Below are 20,538 nucleotides of genomic sequence, written 5' to 3' on the forward strand. Positions count from 1 at the left end.
CTCCTGCTTTTCGAGCTGAAGCTCCGGTAAAAGCGTGTTATTGATTAGTTAATTTTTTACTTTATTTTGTTATTCTGTAACTTAATAAGATCGTAACTTAAGAAGAAATCATCTAGGGCTGATGTTAAGTTTTGTTCTTCTCAAAGAATACTAACACTACAAACATTTTTGGTACCCGTGACGTGCTTCAAACGAAGTAAGTTAGAAGTACTTACCAACTTTAATTACATTTGTGAACAGGTTTAAGCTTCTGCCAACAAATGAATTATCTTAATTCACAATCTCTTTGGCCCTTCTGTTTTGCTCTTTGACTTTATTTTTATTCTCTTAAAGCAATTTGTTTGTTTTAGGTATATTTTTAGAGCACTTTGATATCACTCTCTGGATAAGTGGTTTCGTTCTTTTTTGCTATTGATTTAGTTAAGTTAACTTTAGCATCGTGTAATGTAAGTGCTTAAGTTTATTACAATTTAATACACTTTAGATAATTATCTTAAGATGTGTATAAATACATGAATAGTTCATTCATTATTCTGTTTTTAAAAATATCAAGTATAATTAACATAAAATTCAGATTTATGGCTCCTCCATATTAGACTGTTGACATTCTAATATGGACATTCCTCCAAGACTGTTGACCATAGTGAAAATTAGAGGTCATAATATGTTCAATACGATTCGTTTATCTAAAACTCTCTAAGTGAGTTTCAATTAAGTCTACACTAAAATATATAAGTGAAGAGCATGTTTCTTTGTTTGAACACGCTAATCTTCGGAACTACTGGTCCGAATTGAATAACTAATTTTGTGTTGGATAGTCCATTTATTGGGGAAGGCCTAAAAACATCAAGCTACGTCATTAACCAGAGTCATGAAGAATGGGTGAAACCGTGTGAAAGTAGCTATTTTATTAATATAGTTTTCTATATTACATAGAAATCACATTTATTGTTATACTGTGGAAATAGTCCATGCCAACTTCACATGTTATTAGAGAACACGGGAACACGACCACGAACCGTAAGGATCTTCGCCCGCAGTCCCAACTAACTTTAGTCTATAATACAGTACGTAGCTATTGTAATTCGAACTACACGTGTGTATAAAATAGGAACTCGGTCACATATTAGAAACGTGTGTATAGTAATCCTTAGCTAGGGATTAATAAAACACAATATTAATAATCTTCTTTACCTAAAAAATTTATATTAGTTTTCCACTCGCAATCTCGACTACAAAATTAAATTTCACAAATTAAACTTTTCATTTAAAATTACTCTATGATTTTATTATAAATTTCATGAGACAAACTATTATATTTATTGGCTTAGGCTAGTGGCAGCGCGACCCTTCGCATTCGCCGCGTCGTGTACTCGTGTGTCGCGGAATGCTACTCATAAATATGAGCCTCTAGCATAGCTTGAAACTAGTCGAGTTCCTCGTCAAAAAGGTATGTGAGTAAGCCGATAACATAAAAAAATATTTACTCTATGTTTACTGAATACTGTATTAAATAGTTTTTAATTTTATCCATTATCATTAAACACAACAACAAATGAGAACAAATAGGTAAGAGTTTTTTTAAAGGCATATTACAAAAGATCTTAAAGGTAGATCTCGATTCTTTCAAAATTGACAACATTTTTATCGTTCAACGTCAACAATGATAATCTGCTAAGATAATTCCAGAATCACATAAACAAAAACTTTCTTATGTTAAAAGTTTTAACATGAAGCGTTAAGATAATTGTAGTTCTATCTTATTACACAATTAGCCAAGTAATTAGATTTCTTAGTCTCGAGTCTCGACTCGAACAGTTTATGAGATCACTATTTGGAACTTTGTGTCAGGATTTTATATTATACAAGTTAAGCAAAGATAAACGCTTCTCTTTCCTTAAGTACCACTAAAGCAATATTATTATTAAGCCAACTTTTATGAAGAATCAGTGTTTTAGTATATTGTACAATACAATTTTTATATGTATAAAAATAATGCTTTATTTTCTGATTTGCGAGTGAGAGTTATAGGATGATACGAACTCTGATGACTTTTAACTAATTTAAAAAACGAGGTTTTCAGTTTGACCTGTATGTACGAGTATACACAAATATATGTATGCTTTGCATGATTATCTCGCGTTTGGCTGAACTGATTTTGATGCGGTTTTCGACCTAGTATTTTTCAGACTTAAGACTGTTGGTATACTACTCATTTAAAAAATAGAGGTTCTGTCTGTGATCTTACCTATCATGGTGTAGAATTAAAACATCTATAAGTTCCATTAAGAGGTCGTCTTGTTTAAAAAGTGTTGGAAAAGGAGACTTAAAATTACTTGAATTAATTATTTTAAAAACTCCGTCGTTGTTTATTGTCTATCTAAATCCACAATGTCAGTATAATATAAAACAAGTTGAACATACTTTAAACAGTAGAATCTTCTGTAACAAGTTTTAAACAATTATGTAACTTAAAGCAAGTTGAAGTGGCAATCAATTTTAAACTTGTTTGCGATGAAAACAAGGTGCGAAATAGTTTAAACTTTGTCGATGATATACTTGCTTGAACACTGCACACTATTATCTTGTGCATACAAGATGAGATGATACGAGCGTTTAGCAAAATACTGAATATTTTGAACAAGCTTTTGTCTAAGTATATTACTTATTACTATATAAGATGGAGTAGACTAAGTTTCTGATACATTAACGTGATTAAATTTTAATAATAAAAAAAAATAGAAGCAATATGCCATATCAAAAACAAAAATCACCTGCGATCTTTTTCATTTTCGGGTTGATTAAACGTAACATCTAAATTCATTATAAACTGCATCTTTTCGTGATTGCTAAGTTTAGAAATAAAAATAGTTTAATTAAGAATTTTCTCTCCCACAATTTCAACATTAGACAAAACACACAGATTAGACAAACAACAAGAGATCCATGCCTCGAAATCTTTTTGCTCTGCTGAAATGGAATGCCATTTAGGGCCGGAGATGTTAATACACGTATTGTAAACACTGTTTTGTATTAAAGGTAGGAAAATTCTTATAAAATTCTGCATATTATTCATAGAAAATAAAAAATCGTAAAATACATGAACATTTTGCATTGAAGTATTTTAAGTTTTCTGCATTGACAATTACCAATGTATTCTGTTTTGATAGTTGTGCAAACTTTAAGCTTTAAACGTAGTATAACTCAAGGGAATTAAGACAATTACACAGTCGAAATGATATGGAATCGAACGTATTTCAAATGCATTTATAATCTCAGTCATATCATTATTTTTCTACAAGGTATTAACGGAACGCCCCCTCCAGCTCACGAAAAGCGCTACAATATTTTGGTTTTATTTATTTTTCTATTAATCATCACATATTTTCGGCATTTGGGAGGGTTCCGTTTACACTCTGTATGTTGGTATATGTCAATATTAACTAGCCAAGGCCAACCTTTAAAGGACATAGATATCAATACTCAACAATCAACTGCGTCCTGAGAACCGTCGATATTTTTTCCGTACCCAAGTGAAAATAAATGACTTTTTAAGAGGGAAATATCATCCAATGTATAATTTTTTTTTATATATAATTTTTTCCACTTTGGAAGATGGAGCGATGGAGTATCAGATTCTTAGTGACTAAAAACCACCTCGTTCCTACTCCGGCTTTTCGAGCCGGAGTCCCGGTAACCCGTTAGGCAGTCCGCAGCTCCTGATAAATTAATGGCTGGAACCCAGTTTTCCTGTGATTTGTAACACTCAGCAGTATTTTAACAAGACGTTGTCTCAATTTAATTTCAAGTCAGAACAATAAATCGACCAATAGAATATTACTTAAGTGATAGTCAGCTCAGATTTTGGCATTACGTTTCATTTCAATTATCAATTCTCTAAAGATCGCAGAATAAACAGAGGACGATTAAATGTTTAGACTACGAGAGCTTTATTTAAACTTGAAAATCAAATACTAGTTTACTTAACACTGGAAATACTAGAAAATTTAACAGTAATACTTCTTGTAGAACAATACAATCATGTTTTAGTGTAAAATGGGTGGGGAACAATATAATAAAATGCGAATCACTTAGTTATTTGTGATATGTGACGGGAATAAAATAAATACGAACATATAGGTTCTACACAGCTATCATAATCGACACGATTTTGATTGAAAATATAACTATTCTAGAAGGTTTTGTTAAAGTCTAAATTACTATTGGATTCCAAATGTTTTACTGACTATTTTATGTATTATTTTCTTTAGAACAATAACTTTTAACTCTAATATTTTATTGTTTCTTATTCTGAACACCCCTAATGTGAGTATATTTTTTATCCCAATGACTCAAGAGCTCAGTGCAAGCTGTATCAACGAAGATGACATAAATTAATATAAGATGCGACATGGCAAATGCCATGACACTCCCACTCTCCACAGTGCGGTGTAAGTGACAGGTCTAAATTATGTCGTGTCTTCAAAGACATTAGGCCATATTAGGCTATTGTGACGTCATACACAATGACTACTGGACACTAGACTACCTAAGTCTATTTGTTCTTCACCTATCTGATTTTACCTTGAATTTTGTTGGTGAGTTAGAATTGAATATGGTGTTGGCACCCATTTTCTACACAAGCGCCATCTATGAGTGACGATCGTTTGTTTATTTGTTATTCTTCTTCACATATTTGAATAATATGCAAAAGAGAATGCCAAATTGGCATTAAGTCCACCTCTGTATGATTGTACATAAAGTGTAAAATAATTTTGTTTTTTTATTTTTGATTAAATCGTCTAGAAGAAAGTGTACCAAACACTTTCTGTTTTGGTTATAAGATGAACTTATTGCATTGTTTTTTGTAAGTTACTGCACAAATAGTCAGCTCCTCTTGAATTTTGATACTATAGTAGTGGCGAACAAATACCGCTGAGGCTTGCTGACGTACCAAAAGACTGTAGATAATAGTCTCTTTGAGTATATACATTTTGTCTGGAATCGTTGTTTTGAGAACAAAATACATATTAACTAGTATTCACAAAATATGCTGACATTACTAAAAACACGAAAATGTCTAAGCAGTTTTATAAATATTTACAAATCTCTACGTTGTTATATTCACAACTCAACATAAAACTTAAATAACTATAAGTATAGGTAGTGATAAATTAACTCCTAAGCATAACATTAAACGATTTTTGTTAGAAGCAAAATATTTTAAATTGGTATAGGTACGTACGTACCTTTGATGTTTCGCCAAAAAACGTTCCGTCTTTGAACGTTTGGTATATTTTATTGATATTGAAATTACATAAGTTGAACCCGGAAAAGGGTTCTAAATATTAAAGGTCTTAAAAATATCTTCGTACTTGGATTCTTAAAATAAAACACTTCTCAATACATAAAAATAATTCTTTATTAATTCGGCATTACAAACACACAACACAACTTTCTTCCGTTCCATTCATATCTTTAGTATGAAAATAATATATTATTATCCACTCAGGTTTTGTCAAAACATGTACTTACGTATTCTAAAATAGCACAAACATATAAAAAATGGCCATGTTCACACATTATTATACAACTTAGTGTCAAAATCTGTACAAATAAATAAAATAAAAATGTATACATTTGAAAATGAACTTGAAAAAGAGTTTCTTGGACAAATAAACTTATATCGAAAATGTTAGCTTAGTCATGTCGATAAAACTTGTTAAAGAAGCACAGAATTGTTAACTGTTAAGTTATTTAACTTAAAACGTCACGTCACTAAGTTTAAAAAAACTATTATTCCAATTTATTGTAATAGTGTTGTACAACTGTTACTGTAGAAGTTTCGTTTTGCGAAAGTTCTTAACAAATTAAACTTTGATAGTTCTAGGTGACATTTTAATTTGTTTTCTTTTTTATTTAATGCTATTTCTTACGTATTAAAAATGGCCTCTTGCGTCTTGCCATAAAGTTAGGTCAACAGCTGGCAGCGATTCACAGGGAACAAGCTCGTTCCTGGAAAAAGAAAAATAATTAGTACAAAATATAAAGTGTTGTCATTTACTGCCAATTTCAGTAAGCGACCTTAACTCAATCTTTAGATCGATCTTCATTTTTGACAGAAACTCTATAGAAGTAATTAAAAAAAAACAATTTTAATTTAAAGATTTTGGATTGAGATCGGTTATTGAAATCGGCAGTTAGTTGCGATGTATGTGGCGGCGTACTACGTACGTACGAATGCGTACGATGCGTGCGTTGCGTATGATGCAGGCCTGTGGACACTTACCTTAACATTTACCTACCTCTAAAACCATTCAATCGCAATCTCTATGTACGCACAATATAGTCACTACATTACGATAACCACAGTAACTCTTAACTCTCCGAAACGGACATCAATCGGAACATATTCCATATCTATGGGTTAAGGTACTTAAAGAAGACATAGTACAATAATATACAGAAGAGTGATAATAATAGTACTAGATAATTGGTACTCTCTTGGTTATTTTTTTTTTGCAATTTAACTTCAATGACACATATTTTTTTTAATTTATTGAAGGAATTTGTCTCTCAGAGTCAACATCGCCCAATGCCGTTAAAATTCTAAAAACATATAAAAAAAACAAAACTAAATAGCTACTAGGCCTAAACAGTATAGTCAATTTTGCCCTATCATAAATTGGGAAAGCAAAAAAAAACCTCATGCATCCCTATTAAAATAAAGAAAATAGCAACGTCAAAAAATATGCATATTCGTACTTCATTTTTTAAACAGTTTCAACATTTTACATTGCCTCTACAAGACAATTTAAGACCAAAACAAATGCCCCTTTTACCGCAGGATCCTCATCGAACTTCTGAATTCTTTACACTGCGACACGGTCGTAAAAGTCGGGACTGTAAGTAATAGCCATACTTACGTGTGCGATAACTGTTGGAAGGCTCTGGGCTGCATGCTCTGTATTCCGTCACTGTTATCACACAGCAGCCGCGCCATTGATGCCCCCTTGCGTATCGTCTCGAGCTGGCCTGTTTAATAAAGCATAATATTTATCAAAGGAACCAAATAGTTTTCCGTCATTCATCATACTATGGAGGGACACTGTAGTTAGAGGTTCGTGGAAAAAAAGATTCTAATAAAATTCAATTTGATCCTTTGTACCAAAAAGGATAAATAAACTTTTTCTATTCGTAGTACACTTTTAAACATCATTCTAGACGTCACTGCTTGTGTAATGCCTGAATACTGAAACGCTACTCAATTTTAAGACGCTCTCAAATGTAGTACTGTCACTATCAATTCTTTATAAAATGCCAGAGACAGCACGATATTTAAGTACAAATTAAAATTGAGTATAGTTTGAGTATTCGAGCGTAAGTCTTTTATTTATACAGTACAGAATTTGGAACAACTGTTTGGATATAGGAAATAAATTAAGATACATAATAATATAAACAAAACGTGATTATATCTGCAGACAAACACAATAATATTTTTGTGAATGACAACACGAATTTCTATGATTTTTCCTGTATGACACAATCAAGAAATGGTTAGCCATATGTTACGCTAATTTATGTGTTGTGCTATTTGTTCCCTAATGCACAGGACATACCTACGGTTAACAAGATTTGTTGAGGAAAATAATTAAATAAGGCCATGTGTAGGGGAAGACTTGTTTTGATAACATCGGCACGCTCACACGTGGCCACGAATCTGGTGAATAATTGCCTTTATCCTTTAGTTAATGGGTGCTTTGGTGAAAAATACTATGAGGGAGTCTTTTGATTTATTATTATATTCTGGTTTATACTTTTAGTCTTGTTAATCTACTGCAGAAAAATACATCTAGAATTCGACTTAGTACTACATAAAAGGACAAATAGATATTATTGGGTTTAACGACCTTGAAAATGCTCTATGTCACATAGAACTCATATCAAAAAGTATTGTATACTCCTTCAAGTGATAAAAGGTGAAATAAATATTATGTAGTCCACGGGATGGTTTGGTGAAAAATAAGTACATCTTATTCACATTTTATATTTTATGACTAAGGCAGATTACATTAGGGCTCGTGGCTGAAGAAACTGTCATATGGAATGATCGTAAATGGTCGGACGACTCTTACGTATCGACACTTGAATTACACTTAATCGTATTTCAGCAGTTTTATTGACATTGAGACGTATAATATCAATACGTAGTTATGTTTAAAAGGGTCAATGTGAATGTTTCTCTTATATTTGTACTGCCAAAGTTGGTTACATAAATTAATAATTTAGTTTAGTATGTGACCTTTAAATAAAAAAGACCAATCACTAATAATAAACATTTTATAAATGTGAAATAACGATATAATAATGTTTTTTACATATTAATAAGACGATGAAGCCATTGTTTGTCAGGAATTCACAATAAACAACGTATCTGACAGGCGGGATCGATCAAGTATCGAGTAACCTATTTCGTGAGACTGTCATAGGAAAAAATGTAGGAGAGCAATAAATTCTGGCTAACATTCTACCTAGAATATTTATTCGACCTCGTTCCAGATACAAATTATATATTATACTGTTGTCAGATGTCGCTTTCTGGGTGATAATATTTAAGCAACGAAGATAATTCCTTGATTTATTCGAACAGGAAACAAAACAAAAATCAACATGTTTTATGGGAAGTAAGTAAGTAAATAGTAGGTAATAACTTTCCTAGTGATAATTTACATAACACACTTTTTCATTCTTGAAAGTAGGTTAGATAGGTTAGTAGAGAGAAGTCATAGGATGATTTTCCCCCTCAAAAAAAAGGACTAATAGAAAGCTTTGGGGTTGGTCTACTGAGAGGACCCGGTGCCTCCTTTAAGTGTAGATGGTGGTCACCGGAGAGGTTTTAGTGAGGTAAATATCCTACACCCTAGTTTTTTCCCCAAAATACTAGACGCCTTTTGAAGGTTTCTCCCCACCAACAAAAAAAAGGATTATATCGCCTAAAATATCATGCAAAATAATATTATTATGTTGGATAATGTTGAAGATGTTCAACCTTAATTAACATAGCTTAGTTAGGGAAACATAATAATTTACTTTGCGTACATACTTTCCTACTTTTACTTATATGTATAAAGCTGAAATATTTATTTTTGTGTGAGTTAAGATAAATACTCTTGGCTCTTCACCAACTAGGCTAAGGTCAAAATCTTCTGAATGTCAAAACATCATTATCGTAGATCAACATCCGTCTGGCTAGGAATATTCTCGGCTAGACTAGTTGTTAGTTTTTGGGTTTTAGGCTGCTCATAGCCAACCCCTATTGAACAAACCTTCTCCGTGCGAGAAGAGGCCTTTGGTCAACAGTGGCCACTTATATGCTGTTGATATGTGTGTTTGTGTAAGGCTGTTTTGTAAAATACTGGGAAGACTAAACTTGTTGATTTTTTATTAAATTTTTCTTAATTTTCTTAGGTATTAATTTAAGCTATCTTCTGGGTGAAGTGATGACAGCTTCAGAAACGCGGGTAAGATATAAATTGACTACAGTCCAGATTGGCATTTGACGCAGTGGACTAAAGGGAAGCTCCAGTCAATCAGACCTCCTCTAGATAATATAAAAAAAAATATAATTTTATAATAACTTACTTGGTGTAAAAGCAATGTCAGGATCAGCTCCATTTTCATAGAAGTATCTGTCACCAACACGTGTTCTGTAGAACTGTTCCGTGAGGATACAGAGGAAGGTCGGACCAGCTTGAGCTCCAGGCACGTTGCGCTCCAAGGAACCAGCTACCACCAGGTCCACGTCTTCAGGAGTCTCGTACAGGTTTTGGAGGGCAGCCACGTTCTGTTGGGAAATAAGGAAAATGGTTGACAATGATTTGGGTTTGCTAGAAGTAGGTAATTGATAAAAATAGGCGACACAATTGTGTTTCTTTCGGAAGAGAGAAAATAAAGACATTTATTAAATGGGGGTTTTTCTAGTTGTTCGGGAGTGTTTATTGATTTTAACATATCCCGATGTACATTTTAAGAATTTATTCTGCAGAATCACTAAAATCGAAAAGCCCAACACTACGTTTTTCAAACAGAGAACTAATCCTGGTTAGAGCATCGATACAGTCTAATACAACGCTTATTCCTTTCCTATCTCGGGACCACAGGGTCCCGGACCTTTGGAAGGCGTACGAGGGGCCGAAGCCAACTCGCAGAGGCCCGTTGAACAATTTTGATCTAAATGTAATGGGACATCAGCCGGCGATTATCCCTGTATGCACTATGGAAGTACACCAAAGGACAATCCCCGATACAACGCTTATATTATTACAATATTATTCTATGTATATATTAATTCCTCTTATTCTAAGCTTAGCACTAATACATATTATAATACAAGTGGGTACTAATAACAACATAGCTTAATCTCATAATATCGGTTGCGAAAATCGTAAGAGGCGTATTGTTTACGTTCCAAAATGGTAGTTACACCCACAATAAACTATTTTACTACGAATACCTAGTTATAGTAATTAATATTTAAGCTAATAGTCGTTAGTACTAATTTCTGTTCAAATTTCAGGTAGTGCCGTGTGTATAAATTGTTATACCTAAGCTAGGATGTGGATAATAAATGGCAGAACAGTAACCGACAGAATTCCTCAATTCCAATAAGCTTTATTAAATTCATAAGTATATTCTACCGTAATGTCGATTAGTAATATTATATCTAGGTACCAAGGTACCAATCGTCACTTCTACCTGCGTGTGTAGATAACTACTAGTAGGTTTATTTAAGGTTGTGTCATTACGTCTTAGGTATATACTATTACTAACACAAAATACCAAAAACAAAGCTAAGAATAAAGCAAAGGATATTTCAATGATTATACACCCGAGGTCTCCTCTAAAGATCTTAACAACGTGATCAAAGTACTGCCTAGCGGTTGCCATCAAACATTTCTATTTAATAGGTTTCCGTCAAACCCATCAAGTCTGTCCTTAATTGTTATCAGCCACAGTAAACTGGATTTATAATAGAAGATAACACTTAACGAGTTCACGACGTTAATCTTTGTGACGCCAGCGGGCGATGGGATTATAATAGATCAGGTAGTGCTAACAACTAAGAGAGCATACCGCCCACGGAAATATAAATCGGCAGAAAATGGTCAGCAATTTCTTATTGTTTATTTTAAAAAAAAAGCGTTTTAATTATAGAACTTTTACGAGCAACGAATTTATTTGAAATGGTAAGGTTCGTGTCCACCAATTTTTCAGATAACGTCGTCTTACCGGAGCTCTGGCACGAAAGCAGGAGTGGGAACGGGGTGGTTTTTAGTCAGTAAGAGTCTGACACTCACTCTCGCCTCGCCCAAGGTGAGAGAAGTCATTGGATGATTTCCCCCCTCAAAAAATGCTAGCAAGAAAGTTGAAATGTACCTGCTGTGATAATGAACAATCCTTCATATCATACTTAATTCGAATCGATACTAGATCAAATTATTTTCATACACGACTATTTATAAAGTCTCGAGCTTATAAATTTAATAAGAGTTCGTTTTTGGTTAGAAATCGTTTAACCAAATTTTAAGCTAATAACCACACTCGAAGTCGACCGAACTCGTACTTAATTACCTTTATGTAGTCAATTGCTCTCGGCAATAGATTAACACACATGAATGAATCTCCCTAGAGCTTCTGTCTCGACTATTTTTGTATTAAGTGGTCCCAAATATAGCTCGCAAGTAAATAATACCTTCTACATTTCTGTTTACCAAGCCACACAAATAAAATAGTGCCAGACTTCTTTAGCGAAGACTTCGCCACGAGTAGGCAATATAAACGTGAAGGGACTCAGGTGTTATGCATAAATAAGCTTTTTTGTAGAAAAATAGACGTAGAAATAGTCTACTTACTAGGCTAGACTCCAGTGTTTGAAATATTAACTGAGCGCGAGAGGTTGGTTTCATGCACGAGTCTGGCATAGTATTAGGATGCTTTCTACCAGAGATGTGCTATGCTATACATTGCTGTGGATGCGTTTGGCTTCCACCAATCATATTCATTGGTGAGCACAGGTGGAAACGGACTCAGTTAAGCTATTTTTTATATGGAAAGATGCATGCTATGCTATAGATGTGTGCTATGGATGGCTTCCCTACTATCGATATATCATATCATATACTCGAGCTGCGCATTTTCTTATGTCAACTACATAGCTTAGCTTAATAAAGGCAGCAAAGAAAACGGAAGGCGGTTCCCTTTAAAAAAAAGATTTTATTTTACTATCTTTATTTACTGTATTTTCAATAACCTTATCTTTGGACTTATTTAAGAGAACAGATGCCTAACTTAAAATTTATTGTGATAATTCATAATTTATTGTTGTTAGTTCTTTTTATTTGTCTAGATATGAGAACCTAGGACCCTGTTTGATAAAAGTTTGATATAAAGTTTCGGGTGCCGTCTGGAATCACGTACCTTCGTACATGTTTCGTTGAACATGTTGTGAACAAATTCGTACTTGTAATAAATTGGAATAATTACCTAAACATGTTACGTGTATACATGAAACTTCATAACTTTAATTTGGGTCTAATATGAGAGCTTGTTTCGTTCGAGTGAGTACCCTATATTAACATTATTTAGACACCACTGACTTATGTTGAAGGAAAACATCGTGAGGAAACCTAGGCTTATAATTTCTGATTATAAATGTGAAGTCGCTAACCCGCATTGAGCAAGCGTGGTAGTTAATGCTCAAACCTTCACCGAGCAAGAAGAGGTCTTTGGTCATCAGGAGCCACTTATAGGCTGTTGATGTGTGATGTAAGTACATACATAACCTCAAACCTGTCTCCCATGGGACTAGGCACAAACAATATATTTTATTACAGCCATTTTTCCACTACCGAGGCTCCGACTCAAAGAACAGGAGTAGGAACGAGTAGGCTTTTAGTCAGTAAGAGTTTGACACTCCCTCTCGCCTCACCCACGGTGGGAGAAGTCATTGGATAGGTAATTTTCCTCAAAAAAAACGCCTTATTTGTAACAACTTGTATTATATCAGCTACATACCTCTTTAGAAATGAAGTCCAACATGTCAGAGAAGGTCTTAGGAGCAGGAAGACCACAGGCAGCCCTGGTGGTTACATACGATGCCAAGCCGTGGTCACGGCCTCTTTGGATGTCTCTCGCACGCAGGTCACCTCCAAAAGTATTGTTACGCCTGTTGGAAAGAAAATATCATATTAATGTCAATCTTCACAAAAGCAACGTCAATGTTGAGACTTGCCCTAATAAAGAAATCTTTTTAAATTGTTCAATGTAATTTGTTGGTACAAACTAAAACTAATACAGGAGGTCCTAGATAACGCTAACATTTTAAGGAGGAATGGATGTTTGTTACGCAATTATACTGGAACGGCTGAACTAATCCTGATAAGATTATTTTAAATTACATATAGATTATCCACTATTATATAATTATAATAGATGAGTTAGATTTGATAGAACGGAATAAAAAATAAAACAGATAAGTACAGAAATACATTCTGTAATAATACGTTGGCTACTTTTCTTTAAGTTTTCATTTTTCAAGTAGACAGAACCGCTAGCATGAGCTAGTTTTTTAATACAATTTAATAGTAGGTACTAAGTACTGTTAGACTGTTACTAACGACTTTTCACGTTTAAAGGATTTAAGCTCTTAACGTTAGTCAAACAAAGATAATAATTTGAAGCGTTCGGTACCTAAGTTTAGTTATTAAGATTGTAGCACAAACAATTAAGTCTAGTAACGAGTTGTAACTAGATTTCTAATTAATACTACCAGCTGTTGATTTAACTATGTTGATTATAAACTAGTGAGGTAATGAACTAAATTAAAATTAGTTTTCCCTACATGTGTTATTGCGATCTGCTATTTGAATATTTATTGAACCTAGACTTGTTTTGACTTTGCCTTGCCAACTAGATAAAATGAATTTGTGACAGTGAAAAGTTTAGTCATGTGTTAATATTATTTCATTTTAAAGGAATAAACAAAAGTGTATTCATTAATGCCGTAACTGTACACTATACACACCAACTATTATATTATTTACGTGAATAAGCCGATAACATGATAATAAAATTAACTATTTATATTGTGGTTTTATTATATACTTTAATAATAACAATTCTCTCTTTCACATTAGAACATCTATACATATAATAAAATCGTAGAAAAGTGCTGTCTGTACATTGAAAATAAAAATAAAAAAAATAGCAGGGGTTATTGTTATGTCGATGTCGAACCCAAAAATGTAATTAACTTTTTTTTGTCTGTTTGTCTGTTTGTCTGTTCGTCTGTGCGCGCTAATCTCAGAAACGGTTGATCCGAGTTGGATGCGGTTTTCACGAATATATTGTGGGATGCTTAAATTTACATTTAGTGTTTGTTTCATGTCAATCGGTTCATAAATAAAAAAGTTATGTCAAATTAAAGAATCACGTCGAACATTCTATGCTTATACCATTAATCTCCGCAACTATTTGACGGATTTGGTTAAAATTTGGTACAGATATAGTTTAGAACCTTAGAAAGGACATAGATATATTTTTATTTCAAAAATCAAAAAATAAAAATAAGAAATAAATTATCTATATATATAAAAATCAATTGCTATTCCTTTGTCTCGCTAAAACTCGAGAACGGCTGGACCGATTTGGCAAATTTTGGTCTTGAATTATTTGTAGAAGTCCAGGGAAGGTTTAAAAGGTGAGAAAATATCAAATAATTGACGGAAAAACCCTAAAAACTGCCCTTTCCTTTATCCCATACAAACGTTTTCTAACTAATACGTAGAGTCAATTTGAGCTTTATTGCTATTGGATAAAGATCATTGTTGGATAAATGCTATTGGATACTAAAAAACAAATGCTATTGAATAAGTGTGCGTTGGAGACTTGGAGCACAGAATCCCTACTAATATTATAAATGCAAAAGTAACTCTGTCTGTCTGTAATTACGCTTTCACGCCTAAACCAGTGAACCGATTTTGATGGAATTTAGTACTGAGATAGAATAGACCTTGATACTTTTTATTGCAAAAAAATAGCGGAGAATGGGTAAAAATAAGGGATAAATGGTAATATGGAAATTCGTCATTTTAAAAGCTGTAACAGTAAAACTTTGTATTTAGATACTTAATGAGGAACGAAAGAACATGGTCTACTTTTTATTGCAAAAAAATAGGGGAGAGTGGGTAAAAATAGGGGATGAATGGTCATATGGAAATTCGTCATTTTTAAAGCTGTAACAGTGAAATTTTGTATTTAGACACTTAATGAGGAGCGAAAGAACATAGACTACTTTTTAATAAAAAGGGTAGAAGGCGTAGTATGTTTGATAGAGGAGATTAATGTTTGCTTGAAAATTCGTCATTTTCGTTAATACGTTGCCTGTGGCTTCACTCGCGTTCGATTCTTATTTAAATACACATATACTTATTTAAATCGCCAATATCCCTACTACCATACTAATGTTATGAATGCGAAAGTAATCCTGTTTGTGTTGAGGTTACGCTTGCACGAATGTTTTTTTTTTTTGGAATATAACAACGAAACAATGTATTTTTTTATTGATAGGCAATATATAGGAAATTAAAGGATAATAATATAGATAACCTTGGCTACTTTTCATCATGATTATAAAATGATGAATCGGCGGTCGTGATTTCTTTGGAATACATATCTTTAAAAATGCTAACAGTAACATATTTTCAAGTACCTAATTCACATTTTAGATGACATACGGCAGCAATTTGACCACTAACACCACTACGCAGACGAAGTCGCGGGCAAAAGCTAGATTCAATAAATTTTCATTTGTACATGTCAAATATTTGTTGTTTCTAAATTCAAATTCTGTAAATAATGATTGACATTTATGCATAAACGATGAAAAGGGTGAATAAACAATTGTCTGTATTTTTTTTAATCTATTGAAAATGTTGAAAAGTGCATTAAGCATTAATAGAAATTCCTCAAATATTAATTATGCGTGCGTTCAGAAATAATGACAAATTATCAACAGTTACGCGTGTGTTCAGAAATTTATTTTGTGTAAATTAAAGTTTCTATTCACGTTTTCGAACAAACGATGCTCTTTCAATGTAGTCTATTGGTGTGAATGACATTGACATTCGTATAGCGCGTTTTTTAAAATATGCAAAATTAAATGTATATTTTTCAATATTTCTGAGAGATTATCTTAATATTTCTTCGAGTTTTAAAGACTAAGAAGATTTTTATTTGCTAATAAGTGTTTGTTAATCAAGGTAAGTTCACATCTTTATTATTGATTTTTAGTAACTTTTGGTGACTACACAATACTACAATTTGGTATACACGGTTATGCAGAAAATGTATGAGAGCTTTTTATTTTCAGTTGGAATTTCGTTTTTAACAATGCTACCAACCAGACGTACAAGCTTAGGCCGCAGAACTCGAAATACGGCAAGTCAAAGAAATATAAGAGCAAATCAAACTGATGAGCATCGCGAAGCGCGAAATGAACTTGAACTGAATCGATATCAAGATAGAAATGTTGTGTTTAATCCCCACAAAGCTGCATTCAGTTATAATGTGGCAATTGATTACAGTTCAGAGCAAATTGTTGCTATTGGACTAATGAATATTGTGTGTACACATTGGGATTGAAATTAAAAAAATGAAGCCTCTGGATTGTGTTGCGCCAGCGGCCAAGTCAAATTGACGCCATTGGTACCGCCACCAGAGCCACTACATTCATTGGTTCATTTTTTGACTCATATCCAGCAGTACAATAATTGCTTTCAAATGACATCATTTGGGGCAACAAAAGTTATACGAGACAATTTTTTGCCTACTTTTAGCAAGTAAGTATAATGGCAAACGTTTTTTTTTAGTTTTAAAACCAGCTGGTGCAAAATATGTCGAGTCAGTGATGTGTTTATTTTGTAAACAATAAATCAAATACATAATAATAGTCTATAATCCGAAGACTTAATCAGCAACATTTATAACATGTTGTATTTTATAGTGGCATGAGCAAGATGTTCTTGGTAAAGCCTACTACCTAAAGCTGCCGTGGAAGGCTGTTTAATGTCGAGGTTAAAAGTAGTTTTAATTTGAAATGATGTAAAGTAAAAAATTGTGGCAGTATTTTGCGAGCCACATGGTGGTACAATTTGCTATACAATTGCCTGTATACATATTTATATTCTTGCAGATTCAGGGATTCAAATATATCATCAAACAGGTTCCTTATTGCCAGTGCCTGTTGAAGACTATACATTTTTGCAAATATATTTTATGGACAATTCAGCAAAAAAAGTCGATCAGCGTTGCGCACACAACAACTCAGTAAAGAGATCCATTGTGATGAACAACTTCAAACATTTTTCCTTTAACACAATGAATTAGTTGCATTAGACCGATGCATTAGACATTCACAAATGCATTAGACCGCATGCCATCAGATAATCATCAGAGCCGATAAGGCGCCTGCAGGACAGTGAAATGATTGAATCCTATGAAATAAACACTATTATGAAAATATATTTTGTTTTTTTTTTTAATTAGTAAAGTCCTTTTCAGGTAAGTATAGTGAGATCAGGAAATTATGGATTCATTTTTATATGGAGGATATTTATAGATTCCAATTCAAATTGAATAGGGACTCATACATAACTCAGCTATACAAAATAAAGTAGAGCATCATTGCTACGCGAAAGCGGTACGAAGTTCGCTGGGTCAGCTAGTTTATAAATAATTCTATGTCGATCGTTACACGACTTCGGTTCATGTTATTGTTTTAATTCATTGAAAAAAAGTAAATAAATAGTAAAAAGGTATGAAAAAAATAATATCAATATAATAAAACATTTAGTACAAAGAAAATGCTCTAACGGAGTATAGATAATTCTATGTCGATCGTAACACGACTTCGGTTCATGTTATTGTTTTAATTCATCGAAAAAAAGTAAATAAATAGTAAAAAGGTATGAAAAAAATAATATCAATATAATTAAACTTTTAGTACAAAGAAAATGCCCGAACGGAGTATAAATAAATAATCCAAGTTGTCTTTATCCTCGATAGATGACGTTGGGATCGAAATAGATCGCGCTATGGTTTCGTTACATTCATTTGGTTGGGTATCGGCCGAGCGCTTCGGTACTATCGTAGAAAAAGTGTATTATCAGTCGTATGATTATTTGTCTGTAGTGGTCCTGCTGTTTCGTATATTCTAAATTGGTTTCGTTGTATTTGTCAATTAATAAGTTTATTTGTTGGGTTTTCCTGGTTTTTTGGTTAAACTATTTAACGTAGGTTTAGTTTGATATCGATTATTAGTAGTTACTGTAGTTAGTTTTTTTAATAAAATTGTAAGTCTAATTTATAAATTAATTAGATTAGATTAGATTTAAGTCGTTTCTTTTAAATTATTTAGTTTAAGCTTGGTTATTATAGCATAGAGGATAGGTTGTAATATAGTTTCTTTTTTAATTGTTATAAATTCGTAATTCGTAGCTTTCTTTAGTTTTAAGTTAGTTTAAGTCCGTTTTTAAACTATTTTTTCAATGCCCTAAGTGAGTATACATCTATTAAATTCAAACGCAGAGCTCATTATGTTGATTTTTGAAGAGTTCCCTGGAATATCTTCCACATCTCATTTTTGAAGAGATCCCGCGAGATCGGGAACTATGTGGTTAAAACCAAAAATTTGCCGGAAGTCACTATTCCACGCGAACGAAGTCGCGGGCAAAAGCTAGTACATAATATATTCAAACACAAACATATTAATAAAAAGTGTTCCTTTAAATAGCTTCACTGAAATGAAAGCATGCGAAAATTTTAATTAATTCGTGGGTGTTTAACACAAACACGGCTTAAAATCGCTTGGGGTGGGAACAATGTTGTGATTGACCATTCATTTGTTATCACAACATGTATCTACGTGAGCAATAATAATCGCCTAACAACATTTGATCCCTTGTTCAATATTCATAGCAACACGTTTGAAGAGTACCTAAGCAGAGAACAACATTTTGGTGCTGCTTATAAAAATATCTTATATGATAAAAAACCAGCCTATTGCTGTATACCAGGGGCCCCAACTTAAACGCGTGTTAAGGTTGTGAAATAACATAAAATTGCTTTATGTCAAACTGTGTTTCTCAGTAGGTAAGCGAGTTATGTATCTGATTCTTCATGAAGAATGAAGATATTCTAAACCTATTTCGCTAACCATTTTTTGTCATCTGCAGACCACTAGTGGTCCACGGATCACCGGCTGGAGACCATGCATAACTACCTACTTTATTTGAGTTCTGGCTAAAAACATTTTTAACAAGAAAAACATCAGCAACTCTTTGACTTTACATTACTCTGCGACTGAGAAATCAAACTCATCGCAACTTTCTCATCGCGTTTGTAATTATTCACTGGTGAATACTCAACGAACAAGAGAATATTTAATCCTATAGAAACGGTGTTCCTTTTCGAATTTAATTAATGAAACCAACCAACAACCAATTGAGTCTACTATGAAAATATTTCGTGGAATCGTGACGTCATAACGATGGGAACTTTGAAGTCATTGGCAATCTTGTTACCCTTTGTAAATTGTACAACGGACCAAATTCCTTTGATATCGCATCATAGTACTATGATTCATTTATAAACTCCAGACGAAATCAAATGTTTTATTTTCCAAAGAAGTGAACAGTAATTCACCCGTTTCGCGTAATATAAACTAAATTAATGTATATTATGTATTTATAGATAGGTTATTTTCGTGATTTTCATAATAGATACTTATTGGTTCCATATAATCAACTTCGTACGAGCCTAATAAAAATGTCAAAATCCAAACCTCCTTTCAAACTCTTCATCATCATCAGCCGAAAGACGTTCACTGTTGAACAAAGGCCTCCCCCTTAGTCCTCCACGTCTACATTTCATACGAATCAATAATTATTATTATCCACATTACTTTAAAACCTTGACAGTTCATCACGAACCTAATAAGGCTTCGCTAAGTTGATGCTAACATCAACTTTATAGACATTTCAATTTGATGGTGTAATATCATGCCGGATTGGTTTTAATATTAATGAGGCAATAAATTTCCCTCGTATCTTCCATACAGTACTAAAAACTTCAGCACAATTTCGGCGACTGTTTTCGTCGTAAATCATCGGTATTTACGGACCGACGTTAACCCTTCTTTTCTGATTGCAGTACCTTAATTTGAATATTTATTCATAAACTCTGAATACACAGAGCTTCTAATTTCTACTTCGGTATATATGCAACGCGAAAAATTACTAATAGTCGACTTTGAGTAAGTATTTTCGACAATTCCACAACAGTGTTATTCTTATTCGTTTATTATTGGGGAAAGATATATGTCACCCCATTTTAATAGAACTTATAACACAAAATTGTGAAGTGCGTGTACCTACATTGTATAGCAGCATTGCGTGCTATAATATATTTCCCCTATTA

The 20,538-nt window shown here is 33.0% G+C and overlaps 1 protein-coding gene and 1 long non-coding RNA gene across 6 annotated transcripts in view; one reads left to right on the forward strand and one right to left on the reverse strand.

Annotated features, from left to right (window-relative positions):
- Positions 1–5,404: 5,404 nt before the first annotated feature.
- The window catches only part of LOC118269931 (peroxidase), a 97,952-nt gene continuing 82,818 nt past the window's right edge, over positions 5,405–20,538 (reverse strand). For all 5 annotated transcript variants that reach the window (XM_050707086.1, XM_050707087.1, XM_050707089.1 and 2 more), the window contains 4 exons: positions 13,078–13,228; positions 9,646–9,847; positions 6,927–7,035; positions 5,405–6,015 (listed from right to left, as the gene is read on the reverse strand). In XM_050707086.1, coding sequence (XP_050563043.1) covers positions 5,940–6,015; positions 6,927–7,035; positions 9,646–9,847; positions 13,078–13,228 — 538 coding nt within the window. In that variant the 3' untranslated portion in view covers positions 5,405–5,939. The remainder of the gene's footprint in view (positions 6,016–6,926; positions 7,036–9,645; positions 9,848–13,077; positions 13,229–20,538) is intronic.
- On the forward strand, positions 14,204–17,797 carry LOC126912841 (uncharacterized). The gene is made up of 3 exons (XR_007707484.1): positions 14,204–16,322; positions 16,433–16,901; positions 17,255–17,797. It is a non-coding gene; the product is annotated as an uncharacterized LOC126912841 (long non-coding RNA).

The sequence above is a fragment of the Spodoptera frugiperda genome, chromosome 30, assembly GCF_023101765.2.
Source record: "Spodoptera frugiperda isolate SF20-4 chromosome 30, AGI-APGP_CSIRO_Sfru_2.0, whole genome shotgun sequence".
Classification (NCBI taxonomy): domain Eukaryota; kingdom Metazoa; phylum Arthropoda; class Insecta; order Lepidoptera; family Noctuidae; genus Spodoptera; species Spodoptera frugiperda.